The sequence below is a fragment of the Oncorhynchus mykiss genome, chromosome 1 (genome assembly GCF_057628025.1).
Source record: "Oncorhynchus mykiss isolate SJ-2025 chromosome 1, ASM5762802v1, whole genome shotgun sequence".
Taxonomy (NCBI): Eukaryota; Metazoa; Chordata; class Actinopteri; order Salmoniformes; family Salmonidae; genus Oncorhynchus; species Oncorhynchus mykiss.
The window spans coordinates 37,666,229-37,687,546 of NC_143022.1; the positions used below are offsets into that span (position 1 = coordinate 37,666,229).

The following is a 21,318-nucleotide window of genomic DNA, read 5'->3' on the forward strand; positions in this document are numbered from 1 at the left end:
TCTCCCACCCACCCACCCCACCCACCCACTCTCCACCCACCCACTCTCCCTCCCTCCCACCCACCCACTCTCCCTCCCACCCACCCACTCTCCCTCCCACCCACCCACCCACCCACCCACTCTCCCTCCCACCCACCCACCCACCCACTCTCCCTCCCACCCACCCACCCACCCACTCTCCCTCCCACCCACCCACCCACTCTCCCTCCCACCCACCCACCCACCCACCCACTCTCCCTCCCACCCACCCACTCTCCCTCCCACCCACCCACCCACCCACTCTCCCTCCCACCCACCCACCCACCCACTCTCCCTCCCACCCACCCACCCACTCTCCCTCCCACCCACCCACCCACTCTCCCTCCCACCCACCCACCCACCCACTCTCCCTCCCACCCACCCACCCACTCTCCCTCCCACCCACTCTCCCACTCACTCTCCCTCCCTCCCACCCACCCACCCACTCACTCTCCCTCCCTCCCACCCACCCACTCATCTCCCTCCCTCCCACCCACCCACTCTCCCTCCCTCCCACCCACTCACTCTCCCTCCCTCCCTCCCACCACTCTCCCTCCCTCCCACCCACTCACTCTCCCTCCCTCCCACCCACTCACTCTCCCTCCCTCCCACCCACTCACTCTCCCTCCCTCCCACCCACTCACTCTCCCTCCCACCCACTCACTCTCTCTCCCTCCCACCCACTCACTCTCTCTCCCTCCCACCCACTCACTCACTCACTCTCCCTCCCACCCACTCACTCTCCCTCCCACCCACTCACTCTCCCTCCCTCCCACCCACTCACTCTCCCTCCCTCCCACCCACCCACTCTCCCTCCCTCCCACCCACCCACTCTCCCTCCCTCCCACCCACTCTCCCTCCCTCCCACCCACCCACTCTCCCTCCCTCCCACCCACCCACTCTCCCTCCCTCCCACCCACCCACTCTCCCTCCCTCCCACCCACCCACTCTCTCTCCCTCCCTCCCACCCACTCACTCTCCCTCCCTCCCTCCCACCCACTCACTCTCCCTCCCTCCCTCCCACCCACTCACTCTCCCTCCCTCCCACCCACTCACTCTCCCTCCCTCCCACCCACTCACTCTCCCTCCCTCCCACCCACTCACTCTCCCTCCCTCCCACCCACCCACTCTCCCTCCCTCCCACCCACCCACTCTCCCTCCCTCCCACCCACCCACTCTCCCTCCCTCCCACCCACCCACTCTCCCTCCCTCCCTCCCTCCCTCCCACCCACCCACTCTCCCTCCCTCCCACCCACCTCTCTCCCACCCACCCACCCACTCTCCCTCCCACCCACCCACCCACCTCTCCCACCCACCCGCTCACTCTCCCTCCCTCCCACCCACCCACTCACTCTCCCTCCCTCCCACCCACCCACTCACTCTCCCTCCCACCCACCCACTCACTCTCCCTCCCTCCCACCCACCCACTCTCCCTCCCTCCCACCCACCCACTCTCCCTCCCACCCACCCACTCTCCCTCCCACCCACCCACTCACTCTCCCTCCCACCCACAAACTCTCCCACCCACCCACCCACCCACCCACTCACCCACCCACTCACCCACCCACTCACTCACTCACCCACTCACTCACCCACCCACTCACTCACCCACCCACTCACCCACCCACTCACCCACCCACTCACTCACCCACCCATTCTCTCACCCACCCACTCACTCTCCCACCCACCCACTCACTCTCCCACCCACCCACCCACCCGCTCGCTCACCCACCCACCCACTCGCTCACCCACCCGCCCACTCACTCACCCACCCGCCCACTCACTCACCCACCCACTCACTCACTCACTCACTCTCCCACCCACCCACCCACTCACTCACTCTCCCACCCACCCACCCACTCACTCACTCTCCCACCCACCCACCCACTCACTCACTCTCCCACCCACCCACCCACTCACTCACTCTCCCACCCACCCACTCACTCACTCTCCCACCCACCCACTCACTCACTCACTCTCCCACCCACCCACTCACTCACTCTCCCACCCACCCACTCACTCACTCTCCCACCCACCCACCCACCCACTCTCACACCCACCCACTCACTCACTCACCCACCCACTCACCCACTCACTCACCCACCCACCCACTCACCCACCCACTCACTCACCCACCCACTCACCCACCCACTCACCCACCCACTCACTCACCCACTCACTCACCCACCCACTCTCCCACTCACTCACTCACCCACTCACCCACTCACTCACTCACCCACTCACCCACTCACTCACCCACCCACCCACTCTCCCTCCCACCCACTCTCCCTCCCACCCACTCTCCCTCCCACCCACTCTCCCTCCCACCCACTCTCCCTCCCACCCTCCCTCCCTCCCTCCCTCCCACACACTCACTCTCCCTCCCTCCCTGTAGTGTGTGCAGTGGATAGATGATGCCAAGCTGAACCAGCTGAGGAGAGAGGGCATCCGCTACGCCCGTATCCAGCTCTACCACGACGACATCTACTTCATCCCCAGGGGAGTGGTGCACCAGTTCAAGACTGTGTCTGCTGTCTGCAGCCTGGCCTGGCACATCCGCCTCAGACAATACCACCTGGACCAAGAGAGGGAGGAAGAGGAGGAGAGCTGTACTTCTACACAGGCAACAAGTCAAGTCATAAAGGAAGCGGAAGAAATGGAGGAAAGTGAGGAGGAGGAGGAGGGAGGGAAAGAGGACACTCCTACACAGCCACAGACGCACATAAAGACTGAGGAGGCAGGGGCAAGGACGCCCGTACAGGAGCCGCTGTCAGTTTGCAAGGAGGAAGAAGACACACGGGAGGAGGGAGCGGAGAGAGGAGGCTGTACAGCTACACTGGCATTCCCTTTAGTCAAGGAGGAGAGAGGGAAAGGAAACGCAGTCACAGAAACACTACTGGAAATCAAGAAAAGAAAGGAGGATGATGACCATCACAAGATGGAAGAGAGGGTGAGAAAAAGAGCAAGAGATGGCACTACACCCACACAGATGCCACCACAAGTGCTGATGGAGGGAGATGGAAAAGATGGTGAACTCTCAAAGGCATCACAGCAGGCTGGCATAGAGAGAGACGAGGAAGAAAGACATCAGAAGACACCTCCACAAGTCCAGAATGAAAGGCAGAGGGTAATAGATTGTAGCACAGCCACACAAACACCTCCACAAGTCAAGAAAGAGAAGGACAAAGGGAAGGGGAAAGATTTGGAGAAAGTGGAGAGGGAGAAGGAGAAGAAGGAACAGGGGAAAGAGAAGGAGGAGCGGGGGAAAGAGAAGAAGGCGAAGGTGAAAGATAAGGACAGAGAAAGGGAGAGAGGGAAAGATAAGGAGAAGGATAGAGTGAAGGAGAAAGAGAAGGGGAAAGATGAGAGTGTTATGGAAATCACCACACAAACACAGATATCTCCACCCATTAGGAAAAAGGAGGATGAGGAGAGGAAACACACACATCAACCCCAACACACCCAGAGGGAGAAGGGAGTGAGGGAGACAGACACTGCCTCAAAGACACAGCCTCAAATCAAGAAGGAACGAGACAGGGACAGAGGTGGTAATGGTGCACAGACACAGTCTCACACACGGCTAGAGAGAGAGGAGGGCAGGGAGAGCAGCACACACAGACACAAACCCTCTCATGGAAAGAAGGACAGAAATGGGTATAGAGAGGGGAAAGAGGGTAACCCATCCACACACCCCAATCCAGGGAGAGAGGAGGATGGGAAGGTTCTCTCTCCTAGACCCACACCCTCTCATGTGAAGGAAGGAAAGAGAGATCGAGAGGTCAACCATAAGGACGAGAGGAAGAAACCTCACCCTGCCCCTAGCTGCCCCCCCTCGTACCACAAACCCCCACGGACACTCGTAACCTTTGACCTCTTTAAGCCTATGGATGCACTCCAAGCCCCGCCCCTCTCCCTGGTAGACAGGTCTCACCACAGTGACTGTCGAGGCGCTAGCTCCAAGTCTGAGAGTCGGACACTAGCACCCTCTAAAGGACCAAAAGTAAAGGACACGACACACACCAAACCTGCAGTTCCTCTCCAGGACACGAGGCCGCAGCACTCGTTAAAACACCCCCTGAAACCACACACCACACATCCACAGCATAAAGACTTTTTATTATGAACGTGTAGTTCTCTCTATTGTACAACTTACTTAGCCTTCTCCAAGATCTGTTGCTGCTTCAGCAATACTATAATTGACATGCCATAGTACATACACAGAGGAGTTGAATTGGCTAAGGCATATACAGATCTGGGATCAGGCTACAACTTACAGTAAGGCCCTGTTTGGAACTTTGAAATGCATCCTTTCTTTCTTCCTCCATTCCTTGAAGTAATTACTGGTCTAATACAGTTGGAGGGTAAAACCTAGTCCAACAATGGACTAAAGGAGCCTAAAGTTTCTCCTTATAGTCCAAGGACCTTACATGTTCTGTGTAAAGGCAAACTGGCTGGCAGCCAAAACAGCCAAATACTCCAGCTAAATGTGAATCGATTCTCAACTACGGTACGGTTCAAGAAACATAAATCCCTCTACTTTCATATCAAAAGAATTTCACAAATGGAAAATATACACTTATGGTAGACTGTTTAACCGGTTTTAACAGCTACAGCCGACAGTATTTTTCAGTGACAACACGTTTTTGGAGTGTCTACCATTTACATAACTAATTAGCACAGGTACGCCTCTATCTTTTATTTCCATCAGTAACATGGAAATATGGCTGTGTGGGAACCCTCATCATATTTAGGTGTGTAGTAATTTAGCCTTTTAAAAATTATTATTTTGTTGCTAATATGAAAAGATGCGTTCCTTATGTTTCCAAAACCATACCGCAAGCGACGCATTTTAACGTTCAGAACGAGCGTCGGGGTTCTTAACTCCCCTGGCCACAAGATACTATCGTCAATAGGCGCTACGGTAGTTAGCCTCTGAATGTGTGACAAACCCAGGTGTTACACCACGTAGTGCACTCTCTGAGGAAGGATGCATTTCATAGCGTCTGAAGAGGGCTGAAGAAGGAATGTACGCTAAGTAGCTCACTTCACGCTTGTTAGTGAATCTACGTAGGTTCTTTCTATGAAAAGCGTTGTGACCCGTGCGTTAGTGCCTGTGCACTACTTAGCTACACTATGTTCTTCAGGCACCTATTCTAGGTACCCAATGGCTCAGTCCCAAAACAGCTCCTTGGCTCCTTTGTCTTCTCCTAGCCTTTCCCCCTTTAAAGTTTGCAGATCTGAAGGGACTGGTTAGTTGTATGTAGGCAATATGTTCCCCATCTAGGCTCAATTACAAATCGACTCTTAACCCCAAACCCTTGAAGTCTACACTAGACTATACTGAAGTGGTTAGTAGGCATAGGGCTCTATTTGGAATGTAGAACTAGCCTTCCTGTATGCTATGGGGAGCTTCTACTATATTGCTTATACCTATCCAGGCACTTCAGGTTTGCCAACACTGAAGGGCTCAGAGCTAGGGGCTATTTTTGGACCAGTCTTGTATGATTCAACACAGGGCTGTAAATGATACTTACCGAATCTGTACAGTATAGATGTACTTGTACTGATGTGAGAAAATGTATACATAAATGCATATATTTTTTGTAAGCTGAGTTTTATTTTCCATAGAACTTATTTATATCATTTTCAGTCTGTTTTTATTTCAGATGTATGTGAGAAACTCTGTTGTAAATGCCTTTGATCTCCTGAGATTAAGACTTGGTAGTGTGATTTATACTCTGACCAGAACCTTTCAATAAAAGGTTCCTAATATTACAATGGTCTCTTCATTGTGCTCATTCAATCTGTATGGCGGTGGTTCAGCGCTATAGTGCGATTGATATTTAAAGGCAATGTTAGAAAACCGTATTCACAGTAAACACTGCATATGTCGGCTCAATCGCAAATTACATTTAAATTTTACTGAATAAAGATTGAATCAATCCCTTAGTTAAACTGAATTGACCCCAACTCCAATCGCACACACTGACAACCACCAATCATCCAAACAATGTAGTTACATTTGATTTACATAATGCATGTCTGTCACTCGGGACATAATACCAGGCACACCACACATTTCTTTACAGAATCATCCATAGTGCTACTGCCATATGAGTATATACATTTTTTTAAGTGGAACTCTCAACCCATACCATGGGCCCTACAGACAAAGCCATGACCGGGAATATCCCAAATCCCCTTCAGTGTCTACAGATCTCAGGGAACCTGATCTGATAGGTGTAAGGCTGCTGACACGATGGCATTTTGTGTCTGAGAATTTTCAATGGAGATGATGCTTTTTCAATAGGTGCTGGATGAATGACAACGGATGATGATTCTCTGACAAAAAACGCAGTCTTTTGACAGACAAACTCATCCAATAATAGTTGACTTGAGTTGTACTTTTGACGGACAATGATGTACACTGTGGCCAGTTTATTAGGTACACCCTTTTTCTCCAGAACAGCCTGAATCCTTCGGAGCATGGATTCTACGAATCAAATTTATTTATATAGCCCTTCGTACATCAGTTGATATCTCAAAGTGCTGTACAGAAACCCAGCCTAAAACCCCAAACAGCAAGCAATGCAGGTGTAGAAGCACGGTGGCTAGGAAAAACTCCCTAGAAAGGCCAAAACCTAGGAAGAAACCTAGAGAGGAACCAGGCTGTGGGGTGGCCAGTCCTCTTCTGGCTGTGCCGGGTGGAGATTATAACAGAACATGGCCAAGATGTTCAAATGTTCATAAATGACCAGCATGGTCAAATAACAATAATCACAGGTAGAACAGTTGAAACTGGAGCAGCACCACGGCCAGGTGGACTGGGGACAGCAAGGAGTCATCATGCCCGGTAGTCCTGAGGCATGGTGCTAGGGCTCAGGTCCTCCGAGAGAGAGAAAGAAGGAGAGCATACTTAAATTCACACAGGACACCGGATAGGACAGGAGAGGTACTCCAGATATAACAAACTGACCCTAGCCCCCCGACACGTAAACTACTACAGCATAAATACTAGAGGCTGAGACAGGAGGGGTCAGGAGACACTGTGGCCCCATCCGATGACACCCCCGGACAGGGCCAAACAGGAAGGATATAACCCCACCCACTTTGCCAAAGCACAGCCCCCACACCACTAGAGGGATATCTTCAACCACCAACTTACCATCCTGAGACAAGGCTGAGTATAGCCCACAAAGATCTCCGCCACGGCACAACCCAAGGGGGGTCGCCAAGGTGTCGGAAACATTCCACAGGGATGTTGGCCCATGCTGATGCGATGGAATCATGGAGTTGCTACAGATTGGAGGCGGTACATTCATGTTGTGAACAGCCCGTTCCACCTCATCCCAGAGATGATCTATTGGGTTTGGTTAGAAACACTGTTCAGATATGGACCAGGCAATGTTTTTCCACTCAATTGTCCAGTGTTGGTGATCGCGTGCTCACGGGCGCCACTTCTTGTTTTCAGCTGATATGAGTGGAACCCAGTGTGGTCATCTGCAATAACCAATCCGTGACAAGGATAATGAGTTGTGTATTCCGAGATGCCGTTCTGCACACCACTGTTATACTGTGCTGTTATCTCTGTTTGTGGCCCGCCTGTTAGCTTGCACAATTCTTGCCATTCTCCTTTGACCTCTCATCAATGAGCTGTTTTCGCCCAAAGGACTGCCACTGACTGGATGTTTTTTGTTTGTCGCACCATTCTCGGTAAACCCTAGACACTGTCGGTCGTGAAAAGCCCAGGAGGACGGGTGTTTCTGAGATACTGGATCGGGCGAGCCTGGCACCGATGATCATACCACGCTCAAAGTCACTTAGGTCACTCGTTCTAACGTTCTATCGAACAGTAACGGGATGCCTGTCTGCCTGCTTTATATAACAAGCCACGGCCACGTGACTCACTGTCTGTAGGAGCAATCCATTTTCGTGAACAGGGTGGCCTAATAAACTGGCCACTGAGTGAAAATCATATGATTTCATCCATGTTCACGCATCTGAGTGTGGCTGTAGCTTAACGGATAAAAAATAAGGGAAGGTTCTAGAGGTTTTTGTCAGACCTTCAGCGAGCAACAGGCCCTTTGTACAGTGTTTCTCAATCCATTCCTGTGAGACTCCAAAAATATGCACATGTTGGTTCTAACCCAGGTCCATGCATTGGCCTTATTCCGCTAACATAGTTGATGATTACTTGCTTAGTACAATCAGGTGTGTTAATGCTTGACTAGAGCAGAAAACAAATACATGCACCCTCCTGGGTGAGCCACAGGACTAGATTGAGAAACTCTGCCTTAGCAAACAACAAAATATCACAGAAGACATGAGTTATTATAGCACTTTCTAACCCTGATGCCCTGGCTGCCAGTAGCAGTACGAGTTCTGTCCATGATACACCAATAAGCTGACCTCTTACAGAACACCCCAGAGGGCAGGTAATCCCTGCCTCTGTTCTCTTTGGAGTGGGTCAAGTTACCAGTTATGTAATTCTCTTTATATCAGACTCAGAGCCTTGTTCCAACACTTATAGAATGTACACTTCATTTCTCCCTTTGAAGTAGTCACTAATCTGCATGTGATTAGATAAATGAAAGATGGGTCATACTGCTCACACCAATCCAACAAAGTTGAGGAATTGTAAATATTTATTTTTGTGTGTGTTTCTCCGTATCCACAGAAAAACAGATCCCTACCACTTCAAAAGACACATAATTAATGTTCACATATAAACCCATTGGACCTAACGGTCCCAGTTATCTGAGAGTAACAAAGGCACATGCACAGATCAGTCAGTCTGTCAGGAGGTCCAGTCTGCTTATGAATACCCTGAATTCTCATCCAGAGTCCATCATGGCAAAGACCAACATGGCTGCAACATTTCTTGCTGTATCACTAGGGTTAAATAAAGATTACATTTGTAAGCAGCATAAACCCATAAAATATATTGCCATATCACTAGTCGCTCTTGTAGTAGTCTCTCTTGTAGTGGTCTTTACATACTGTACTAGTGGAGTAAACTAAATCAATTCCCTTTTCCATCTCCCTCCCATTCTTTCAGTCTTTGCTGTAGTGAAAATGAAAAAATGTTCATCTCCATATTCTTCAGTTCAGTTTCTCCTACAGTGGATTACAACAATCTCACATTCATCTCCCCTACAGACTAACTTGCAGTCTTTATATCCTAGACGGAGCAAATAAAATCAATCTCCATCTTTCTCCCTCTCCATCCTCTCACTCTCTGCGGTAGTGAAAGACACTGTAGCCCAGCTCCACCATGGCCCCGACCAGCAGGGCCCAGAGGGGGACACACACCACACTGAGCCAGATTTCCATCAGCCTCTCCAGCCGGGCGCACAGCGTCAGACAGAAGCCCAGCTTCAGCAACATGGCCACTAGGTACCACACCCTCCGTCGCAGGTTCTGCTGGCCTCCACGCGGGTCATAGCCGGGCTTGCACCGACCCGCCATCTTTACCACGAGCATGAGGATGAGGATGGTGTCAAAAATCCATACGGGGAGGAAGATGAGGAACCAGTTCCAGGGGATCTTGGAATCCAGTTTGAGGACCAGCATGATGAGGAAGATGAGGGAGAAGATCCAGGTCAGGAGGACTCTTTGGGCCAGAGACATTCTCATTTAAGGGATGGGGGTGGTGCCCTGGAGGGGGAACGTTAACACTGTGGCACTGGCAAGTCAAGAGTGAGACGAACCTGAAGATAGGAGAGACATACATACCTATGATGTGAAACAATACTAGCTAACATACCAGATTGTACAGGTTGTGATAGGAAGGTATAGCAATGTTGTCCTCCTGGCAATGTTTATTTTTTTGTGGGTTGAGGGCATGCTAAACGTATGCTGATGGTAGCTAACATTAACTACTGTAGCGAACTAGTCTCTTCAACGTGCAGTCTGAGTCTGCAAGCACACTAACGTTAACTAGTTGACACACTTCTTCTAATGGGGGATCATCATGATCAGATTATCTAGCTTGCGTTGGATACATTGCGATTTATATTTAGTAAAATAAATGCATGACAACAATATTGGTTAGCGAAAATAGCATTAGCTTAGCAGCAGTTAGCTAGCTAGCTAGCTAGCTAAATCAAGCCGAACTCACATATGGCCAACCAACATTCTGCTTACCTGGATCGGAGGATTTGTCACCTAAGTATCTTTAAAATCCATATTATCGAAAAGCTTGTATTTTATTGCACTTTCCGTTACGATAAAAACGAAAGGTGTCTAGGGGATCTTCCGGTTGTCGTTATTAAAAACATGTTTTTTACCATGCTATTATCCACTAGGATTGGCCATTCTCTGTCAATCATACAAAACAGCCCTCTGATTGAAGGAAAAGAAATACGTGAAATCGAGCATTACCGTAAAGTACACAAAAGGTGTTCATATTTGTTTAGCTCAGTCAATGGTATAAATTAAGTAAATGCACTAAATATATATGTATGTTTTAAGGCAATAGAAATCTGTACTTAGCCATTAGAATTTTTATTCAAATCTGATATCACAAATGAATGATAATTACAACCTTGGATAAAAATGTCTCATTACAGATTGTCAAAAAAAGCTAAGTATTAAAAAACGTTTGAGGTAAAACATCATAAAAATAGCTTCAGTTAAAAAGCCCTTATTGAAATCACAAGTTAAGTTAAAAAGCTTACTTCACAGTACCTAGCTGTCCTAAAAAACGATTTATTTACAGTTGAAGTGCCACACAACACAGTAAATGAGACAACATTAATTATCGTTAAACCCTATGTTTCCCATCATAAGTAAACAGTAAACAACAATTACAGTTCAATATTTAGTTTTTATGGGTAATACATAACATGAATGCTTTATGACCTTTGAAAAGAGGATGACAGACTGGTCCCAGAAGTACTTTAGCCAACTTCTCTATCATTGTCACACCATACATGTCATGTTTGGTATGACAGTAAAAAAAGGAAGGAGGAAGGGGAACATACAGATGAGACAAGCCAGGTTAACACAGATTGGACAAGCCAGGTTCTTAGAATGAGAAGCAAGATGTGACCAAATTACATTCACATAGTGTATTTACTCCAAAAGCTACTTTTATCTTTTAATTTTATGGTAACTGCAGTGCTCTAAGTTTTGTAGAAGAAAACCCAGACACAATCCAAGGGCCCACATCCAAGGGCCTACAAGGTATGGCATCATAGTGGTGAGAGTCAAGTTTCAAAACACGCAAAACATAAGCATCCCAAAAAAGCAGATATATTCAGATCTAATCAAATGCTTAGAAAAGTTAGTTTTTTCTCTAAGTAAATGTTGACTAAAAAGAGGCCTCTTGTGGGGAGAAGTATGGAGTGCACTTAACCATCTTTTTAGGTCTAGATTGCCTCTCGCCTAGCCACTGATCTAAGGTCAGTTTAGCATTTTCCCCCTAATGTCTAAGATAAGATATTTGGGGAGGGCAAGCTAACCATGATTCCATTTACTCAGTGCTCTGCCTAATCTCCCGACCATATCTCATTGACTCTGAGCAGAATTCTATGAATATCCCATCTGAATCTAAGTCCAGGGAGTCCAGCACCTGCCCAATGACGGTCTCCGGGCTGGAGGATCCGCTGAGTGGAGAGGAGGGGGCTGCCTTGTCCATGTCCGTAAGGGTCATTGTTGCCTCCGTCCCATGGAGGGGTCCTGGGGAGTGCAGGTGGAGGGGGAGGATGGAGGGGGAGGGGAGAGGAGACTCCATGGTTCCTGACAGAGGGAAGGTTGTGGGTTAGAATCAATCAGTCTGGCAAGAGTATTTTCTTATTTTTAATACTCTGGCAACGTTTCCATCCTGCGCCTCTGGAAGTTTCCAGTTTGTAGTGCATGCATAACGTAAACCTAGTGAGGAGGACAGATGACCTACCTCTGAACTGTGGAACCACACAGAGCCTGTTAGCAGAGGCGCTGGAGGTGGATGCGTCGGACCTGGAGGCTATGTCAGCGTAGGCCAGCCCCTGTTCCTCCAGGCAGGAGATGATCTCACAGGCAGAGTGGCGTCGGATGCCCCCACTGCCCACCGAGCTGGCATCAGGGTCATACTCTGCCACGGGCGTCAGGAGGAGAGGGATGTTGTAACTCTTAGAACGGACCACAGGGTTCTTAGATGGCTGGTCCACAGGCTGCTTAGGCCAGCACCACTGCAAACGCTTCTCTGTGAGGGAGGGGCATAGTGTGTAAGAGAAAGAGAAAAGAAAGCAAAGGAGAGAGAAAACATAGTGGGAGAAGAGTGAACAGCGCAGTGTATGCTTCTTACCCAGCACACAAGAGCAGTGTGCCACGCTGCCATCTCCAGAGTAGAGACCGTGGGTGCCCAGGTAAGGAGAGACCACCCTCTGGACCAGAGACTCCAGACGCAGGTAGTCCTCACTCACACCCCGCGATTCATGGACACCCTAGAGAGAGAGAGAGGAGAAAGGTCAGAGCGAGTGTGTGTGTGTGAGAGAGAGAGATAAAGAGAGAAAAAACGACGCAAAGATATAAAGGGGAAACATTTAAAGACAGAAAAAGAGAGCGAAAGAGAGAGAGAAAAAGAGATCAAATAAGTGAGCGATAAAGAGAGGCATACTGTACCTACCTGCAGTATAAGCAGCATCTGTGTGACGGAGGGGGGAATGCGGGCGCGGGGCCGAGACAGAGCGTCCTCCAGCTTCACACTCAGAACTATGGTGTTCCTGAAGTGGAGCAGAGCCAGCTGTCTCACATTGGGCTCCTTACCCTGCAGACAGGAGAGGAGAAGGGGAGAGATAGACAGAAGAATGGAGCGAAGGGTGAGGAGAGGGGGGTGTAACGTTCTGAAAACGTAGCTTTAAATACCTGAGAGAATATTCTTATTTAATGTCTGCTGAGAAATACAGAGATAAAAAGAGAGAGAGAGAGAGAGACAGAGAGATTGAGGGTGAGCAGGTTAGAGGAGTGTCAGGACAGAGTGACATAGAGATTGAGCCAGTGACAGCGAGATGAAGGAAAAGAGTCAGGGGATTGATACCTGTACTGGGTGAAAGATGGCCTGCAGCGTATTGAGAACATCACAGAAGAAAAAGTCCCATGTCTCTGCCAGAGAGTCCAGTGACTTCTGACCTGCACACCAACAGGAGGAACAAACCGTCTGCTGTTAGTAAGAGAATAATCTCACAATGCACAGCTGCTAGGGACCTACGGCCCCAGATGACTTGGGCATGTTAAACACAGAACATCACAGACCCTGACAAAGGTAATGTAAGCTTCAGTTCAACTCTTCTTCTTTGGAGCACTGACTGCTCTCTACTGTGTCACTCTGTAAACACATCTACTAATATTCAATTAACAGTGAGACACCCCAAATACCTTCGTAGAATCTTATTTTGTCCCGTAGAATGACCATGCCCTTTGTCAGCAACTGGTTCTGAGGGACAGAGAGGTTCAATGAAACAACTTGATATTTCATAAAAAATATATTATGGCGCAATCAGAAACAATCTATCTATGATATTATTTCACCAATTAACAGAACCATCACTTACCTGGAGGTATTCTGTGAAAAACGACCCCAGTTCGGTTTTCAATAGGTATCTGAGTAAACAAAGACAGGAGTTCACCCACTAGAGCTATAGGGTACATTTGACTAGTGCAATACACTGATAACACAAAACAGGCAACATTTCAAAACCAACTATGTAAAATTAGATGATAGCATATTATTGGTTAAGTACATGTATATTACTGTGTAGGTACATGTATTCACACCAAGGAATGTACAGTACATCTCATATAACTGCATGGTATCTTCGTAAGTGCAACCCAGCTTTCTCTTTTAAACGTACTGTTCATGTTTGTCTCCAGTGGTATAAGTACATGTTGAAACAGTGTTAGGAATAGACCCTATGATTGACTCAGCTCTCCAAGTGTGTGATGCGTGTGATTTCAGTTGTTTACTAGGCTATAATGGAGGCTGATATGACAGAACTGATGGCTCTAATGTCAGGTCTGGAAAGATAATGAGACATCTGGCAAGGCCACATGGCTTCACACACACACACACACACACACACACACACACACACACACACACACACACACACACACACACACACACACACACACACACACACAAATGCCATGTTAGCAAACCAGTGTGTGTGTGTGTTTGTTAGTGTTTAGAACTCACCTGACACCTTCGTTGAGGACATAGAGTTCATTGTCAGACAGACCTTTCTTCTGGAAGACGGCAATGACAGCATTGTGGATGCTAGTGAACACACACACACACACACACACACACACACACACACACACACACACACACACACACACACACACACACACACACACACACACACACATCAACATGTACTGATGTACTGTTTAGATTACATTTACCCATTAGATGATAGTTCATATTCATACAAATGTAGAATCTTAATTTGAGCGTGTTTGCTAAAGCAGGAAAACAAATGTGAGTTATTATATGGATTATAATTAACAAACATTATTGTAGGGGTTGAAGCATTTTTAGTAAGGGAAATCTGAAATGTCTAAGTGGAAATTATAATCTTAAAATACAATACATGTTTTACAATTCCTGCATTGGAGTAAAGTTATCCTGCAAGAGGGTGATCAAATGAAGTTCCTACATCTGTAACAGGCACAGACTACATGCATGGTCAGGCTGCAGCATACCTGTTCCAGGTAGCGTTGGCCCCAGCCCTCTTCTGTTTCTCTCCTCTCTCCTCCGGTGATCCCTTCTCACTCTTTCCCAGTTCACTGAGACTGGGGGAGCTCATCAACTTCAGCCTGTGTAGAGTCCTCATAAAGGCAGAGAGGGAGGGAGAGAGAGAGAGACAGCACACTAAGTATTGAACTAAAGCAAAGACTAGAGACTGAAATATTAGAAGAGAATGAGAATAGGGGAGTATAGAGAGGGCATGCGAAGAGTAGAGAAGAGAAGGAAGAAAGAGTGCAATGTGAAAGAGGGAAAGAGAGACATCTGGCATCTGGTCGAGGCAGAGACCAGAGCAGAAGACTGAATGAGAGCGTGAGGAGAAGAGAGAGAGAGGAGAAGAGAGAGCGAGTGCGGGAGAGAGAGAGAGAGGAGGAAGGAGGGGCTATCAGAGCTGTCCTTTGCAAGGGGTGGGCCATGGTGTGACTTTACTCTCTCTCTCTCTCAATTCAATTCAAAGGGGCTTTATTGGCATACAAAACATATGTTTACATTGTCAAAGCATGTGAAATAAATAAAACTGAGAAGAAACAAATGTAACAGTAAATATTGCACTCAAAAAGATTTTAAAAAGATAAAGACATTTCAAGTGCTATATTATCAGCTATTTACAGTGTTTTAGCAATGTGCAATTAGTTGTAGCACGAATAATGGGGGGGGATAAACAAGCAGATATATATATATTGGTGGTATTCATAATGTTGTTTGTGCTCCACTGGTTGACCTTTTCTCATGGCAATGGGCCACAGATCTGTGATTGCACATTGTGGTATTTCACCTAACAGATATGGGAGTTTATCAATGTTTGATTTGTTTTCAAATTCTTTGTGGGTCTGTGTAATCTGTGGGAAACATGCATATTTAATGTAGTCATTTGGCAGGAGGTTAGGATGTGCAGCTCAGTTTCCACCTCATTTTGTGGACAGTGGGCACATATCCTGTCTTCTCTTTAGAGCCAGGTCTGCCTATGGCAACAACACTCAATAGCAAGGCTATGCTCACCTACTCTGTACATAGTCACGGATTTTCTTAATTTGGGGTCTTTCACAGTGGTCAGGTATTCTGCCACTGTGTACTCTCTGTTTAGGGCCAGATATCGTTCCAATTTGCTCCGTTTTTTGGTTGAGGCTCTCTCTCTTTCGCTCTCTATCTCATATACACACATACTACACTGACACTCCAACACACACACACATACTACATTCGCTCACACACACACACACACACACATTATATTGACACCCTACATACACAAACACACTTTCACATACGCTGCTACTATTCTGTTTATTATATATCCTGATTGCCTAAGTCACTTTTACCCCTACCCACAGGTACATGATGTACTACCTCAATTACATCAACAGCCTCGTACCCCTGCACACCTACTCGGTACTAGTACTCCTTGTGTACAGTCTCGTTATTTCCTTTTATTTTTAGCAAATAGTTGTCTTACTTTTTAGCTCTGCACTGTTGGGAATGGGCTCATAAGTAAGCATTTCACTGTAAAGTCTACACCTGTTGTAAATCAAATTTGATTTGATGACAGTGTATAAAGAAAGTCTACACCCCCTTGAACTTTTTTCACATTTTGCTGCTTTAAAGTTACATCTAAAAGGGATTAAATGTGACATTTATCCTATATATCTACATAACCTACTCCACACTGTCAAAGTAAAAGAATGTTCTAGAACATTTTCCAAATTCAGAAAAAATAAAACTGAAATATCAAAATTGGAAAAGTCTCCACTGCGCTGAGTTAGTACTTGCTGGAAGCACCTTTGGCAGCCATTACAGCTGGGAATCATGTAGAGTAAGATTTGACCAACTTTGATGAACTCTTAGGGCAATATACACAACCGGTCAAAAGGTTTAGAACACCTACTAATTCAAGGGTTTTTCTTTATTTTTTACTATTGTCTACATTGTAGAATAATAGTGAAGACATCAAAACTATGAAATAACACATATGGAATCATGCAGTAACCAAAAAAGTGTTAAACGAAATCAAAATATATTTTATATTTGAGATTCTTCAAAGTAGCCACCCTTCGCCTTGATGACAGCTTTGCACACTCTTGGCATTCTTTCAACCAGCTTCACCTTTAATGCTTTTCTTTTTTGTCTTGAAGGAGTTCCCACATATGCTGAGGGATTGTGGAGGCCAGGTCATCTGATGCAGCACTCCATCACTCTCCTTCTTCGTAAAATAGCCCCTACACATCCTGGAGGTGGGTTGGGTCATTACCATGTTGAAAACCTAATGGCGTATCGCTGCAGAATGCTGTGGTAGCCATGCTGGTTAAGTATGTCTTGAATTCTAAATCAATTACAGACGGTGTCACCAGCAAAGCACCCCCACACCATAACACCTCCTCCTCCATGCTTCACGGTGGGAAATACACATGCGGAGAACATCTGTTCACCCACACCGCGTCTCACAAAGACACTGCGGTTGGAACCAAAAATCTACAATTTGGACTCCAGACCAAAGGAAACATGTCCACCAGTCTAATGTCCATTGCTTGTGTTTCTTGGCCCAAGCAAGTCTCTTCTTATTATTGGTGTCCCTTAGTAGTGGTTTCTTTGCAGCAATTTGACCATTAAGGCCTGATTCACACTGTCTCCTCTGAACAGTTGATGTTGAGATGTGTCTGTTACTTGAACTCTGTGAAGCATTGATTTGGGCTGCAATTTCTGAGGCTGGTAACTCTAATGAACTTATCCTCTGCAGCAGAGGTAACTCTGGGTCTTCCATTCCTGTGGCGGTCCTCATGAGAGCCAGTTTCATAATAGCGCTTGATGGTTTTTGAGACTGCACTTGAAGAAACTTTCAAAACTGTTGAAATGTTCCGTATTGACTGACCTTCATGTCTTAGAGTAATGATGGACTATCGTTTCTCTTCGTTTCTCTTTGCTTATTTGAGCTATTCTTGCCATAATGTTGACTTGGTATTTTACCAAATAGGGCTATCTTCTGTATACTCCCCTACCTTGTCACAACACAACTGATTGGCTCAGACACATTAAGAAGGAAAGAAATTACACAAATGTAACGATTAAAAAGGCACACCTGTTAATTGAAATGCATTCCAGGTGACTACCTCATGAAGCTGGCTGAGAGAATGTCAAGAGTTTGCAAAGGGTGGCTATTTCAAATATAACATATATTTTGATTTGTTTAACACTTTGTTGGTTACTACATGATTCCATATGTGTCATTTCATAGTTTTGACGTCTTCACTATTATTCTACAATGTAGAAAATAGTAAAAAGAAAAGAAAAACCCTTGAATGAGTATGTGTTCTAAAACTTTTGACCGGTAGTGTATATCCATTGTTTTTATAAAAATTGCTCAACCTCGTTAAATTTGGCTGGGAATCATTGATGGACAGCAATATTCAAACTTTTGTCTCAGATTTTCAAGCAAATTTAAGTCAGGACTGAGACTAGACCACTCAGGAACACTCAACACGTCTTGGAAAACCATTCTGTTGTGTCTTTGGCATTAACATTTGTGTGCTTGTCTCGCTGAAAAATAAAACTATCCCAAGGTTAGGTTTTCAGAAGACTGAGGTGGGTTTTCCTTTAACCTGGGCTTTGCTCCTTTCATATTGATTTTGATCCTAACAAACCCCCCAGTCCCTGCTGATGACAAGCATACCCATAACATGCTACCACAATGTAATTCTGCCCTATGACACCCATCAATTTCTTTCAAGTTTCCAGTTAGTTCCATGGTAGTTGTACCAATCAGATTGTAGGGCAACTCTCTGTAGCGCCATCTGCCATCCACTACATAAGGAATGGGGCTAGGGGTTGATTTCAGACCTGCTATAGCTTTATGCCCAACCTCATAAGAGGGCTAACTAGAAGGCAAATTTTGAATGTTAATCCTTTGAGTTGATCCTCACCTTCTGATTGGATGATGATTGCTGTCAATATCAGGGCTTGGGGGTGGGGCTGAGAAGGTGGTGAAGTTGAGTGACAGGGGTCGGGGGGAAGGGCGAGAGCTGTGTCTCCGACGGAGTCCATCCAGCATCTGCCAAAAGAAACATTGAGAAAACAACAACATAAAATTCATCAACACAATTAACTGCAAGAAAACCTTGACTCACCAGGGTCTTATTATTCAGGTTGGGTTCAGGTTTCAAAGTGACAGATGCTCAGAAAGAACCGTAATATACAGAACAGGCATTTCTCTTCATCATGCAGAATAGGAACTTGATTGTGTCTGTCAGCTCTATATTTTATAGATTATTATTATGTCACAGCAGCTAGCCAACCAGGAAACATTGAGCACATGGAAAGAGAGAGAGAGAGCAGTCAAAACCACAGTGAACTCTGAACAGCCTGGTATTGGATGTTCTCTCTATCACTGGATACTGTTGCTGTAGCAGCCTGTCATTTGAGAAGTGTAACAACCGTGGTATTTTGAAATCAAAAGGGTGTTTAAGGCTAACTCACTGCTAACTCAAACTCATTCAGTCTACATGCACGCACACACACACGCATTCACACACACACAATAGAAATACAAGGGTTAGTTTTAGTTTATAATATTTTGCATGCGATGTGTATTCCATTGATAGTATGTCAAGGTGTCGTCCAATGATGTGACAAATAATACTAGGGCGCCATCAGCTGGTTATTGGGAAAAACTACACTCTAGGCGCTCTGTTAATTTAACAAAGAGTATCAATAAAGAGTTGTTTTGATCCTAAAAACGTCATGCAGTGGGCATATCTGAGACTAAAGGAAATTAGAGATACATTTCTTCTAATATTACACAGGTCTAATGCTACACAATAACCAGGCCTCACTGTTGTGTCTGCACAAAGGATATTGGTATATAGAGCTGTTGCAATTTGTAACGACAGTTCCTAAAAAAGACATACATACCTACAACCCAATTTTAAAAAAAATTGTCATTCACTCAACTAACAAATCCTACTTCCAATGGTACCATTTACTTAATGCCATACTGTAGCCTAATAATTGTGACTGGAGATTACAATATGCAGATTAATCTAATAAATAATAATAGGAGGATCCAAGCACGTTCCAGGGGTTGGGGCAATGTGTGTCAGACTATGAACATGGCAGGTGTGTATTCTCTTTGTATGGCAGGCGTGTGTTGTTGTCTCTGCGTAAACTGGTCGTTGGAGCAGACGCAGACTCCACACACACACGCACTCCCTTCGGACTGTCTGCCCCGCATGCCACGCCAGTCTGGGTATTCATTTGGATATTCTGCATTTGTTCTTGCGGAGCGGCTGAGGTCCCTTTTCTTCCATAACAATCTAGAGATCGATCGCTTTAATTTGAAAACGAGGGCATTTTCCTCGTTAATTTATGAGAACCCCTAGACTACATAATAATATCCTTGCTTTATACGATATTTGATATGTACAGCCTACACAAAGGAAATATATTCCAAATATATCCCCATCATAGAACACGATGGCCATGTCACAGGGAGGAACGTAGCCTACATTACAGTGCGTACGTGGAGTAGACAACTTTAACATGTGCTACAGGATATGCAAACAAACTAGCCCATGTAAACAATGCGACAGTAGACTATCTTAGATTTCCCAATCAACAGACGCCCATACCTTAAACATTAGACTATAAATATCATTCAAAGTTCACTGTACACACACATCCATAGCACGCTACGTACTCACCGTTCTCTCTCCTGATCGTGTTGCTTATAATATAATGATATGGATATCATATATGGATGATCACTAGCATTGATGTATAGCCTATTAGCAATAAACACCATAGTCTATCTCATTGTTGATTCCCAGTCTGCACTGACCAAACAGCCATTTGGGTGCAGATGTGGGGTGCGCCAGCGACCTATGCTGCGGGAGTCATTCCATGAGCATGCATGCTCGCCCCCGTGTTGTTTTGACGAGATCTGATCCACTGGACCAGACGCCTTGCGTGTTTTGCGTCTGTTGGTGCTTTCAAGACAACTCGGAAACGCGGAATCTCCGGGTTTAACTATACGTTTTTTTTGCGTAGAGAATTTCTATTGGTAAATTCAGACATTTTTCAAGTGGTAACGAGTTTCAAGTTGGACATTTCCGACTTTCCCTTGTTATAAGTTGTCTTGAAAGCGGCATGTGAGCGTGTACGCGCGTTTTGGTGTCTGGTGTTGTAGGGTGGACGAGATAAACATTCTAATTCAAGCAAGGAAGTTGTAAAAAGGAAAAGAAAGATCAGGATGCGCAATTTCAATTAGGCCTATAGATGTTTATATTATATTTTACAGCACTCTTCACATTCCCCTTCCGGAGAGCTGAATAGTTTTGAATTAGACTAGTAACATAATTTTTCCTAGTTACACAGTTACAGGCTGTAACTATTTACCAGTGGTGGAAAAAGGACCCAAATTGTCATACTTGAGTAAAAGTCATGATACCTTAATAGAAAATGACGGAAGTAAAAGTGAAAGTCACTCAGTAAAACACTACCTGAGTAAAAGTAAAAGTATTTGGTTTTAAATATACTTAAGTATCAAAAGTAAATGTAATTGCTAAAATATGCTTAAGTTT

General features: G+C 45.9%; 2 protein-coding genes and 1 pseudogene across 3 annotated transcripts in view; 1 reads left to right on the plus strand and 2 right to left on the minus strand.

Moving 5' to 3' along the window:
- Nucleotides 1–5,793, plus strand: part of LOC110522059 (lysine-specific demethylase RSBN1L) — a 29,799-nt gene extending 24,006 nt beyond the window's left edge. Inside the window, exon 8 of the mRNA XM_036976781.2 lies at nt 2,414–5,793. Coding sequence (XP_036832676.2) covers nt 2,414–4,141 — 1,728 coding nt within the window. The 3' untranslated portion in view covers nt 4,142–5,793. The remainder of the gene's footprint in view (nt 1–2,413) is intronic.
- A 2,852-nt stretch (nt 5,794–8,645) lies between these two features.
- tmem60 (transmembrane protein 60) lies at nt 8,646–10,372 on the minus strand. The gene is made up of 2 exons (XM_021600311.3): nt 10,165–10,372; nt 8,646–9,728 (listed from the first exon to the last, which is right to left on the minus strand). The coding sequence occupies exon 2, from the start codon at nt 9,652–9,654 to the stop codon at nt 9,250–9,252; it is 405 nt and encodes a 134-aa protein (XP_021455986.1). The 5' UTR covers nt 9,655–9,728; nt 10,165–10,372; the 3' UTR covers nt 8,646–9,249.
- Nucleotides 10,373–11,362: 990 nt separating this feature from the next.
- On the minus strand, nt 11,363–20,680 carry LOC110522098 (proline-rich protein 5-like; annotated as a pseudogene). The gene is made up of 11 exons (XR_016494817.1): nt 20,440–20,680; nt 18,664–18,791; nt 14,710–14,835; nt 14,198–14,278; nt 13,554–13,602; nt 13,378–13,435; nt 13,040–13,131; nt 12,629–12,769; nt 12,308–12,446; nt 11,918–12,205; nt 11,363–11,760 (listed from the first exon to the last, which is right to left on the minus strand). The product of XR_016494817.1 is annotated as a proline-rich protein 5-like (transcript).
- Nucleotides 20,681–21,318: the final 638 nt, after the last annotated feature.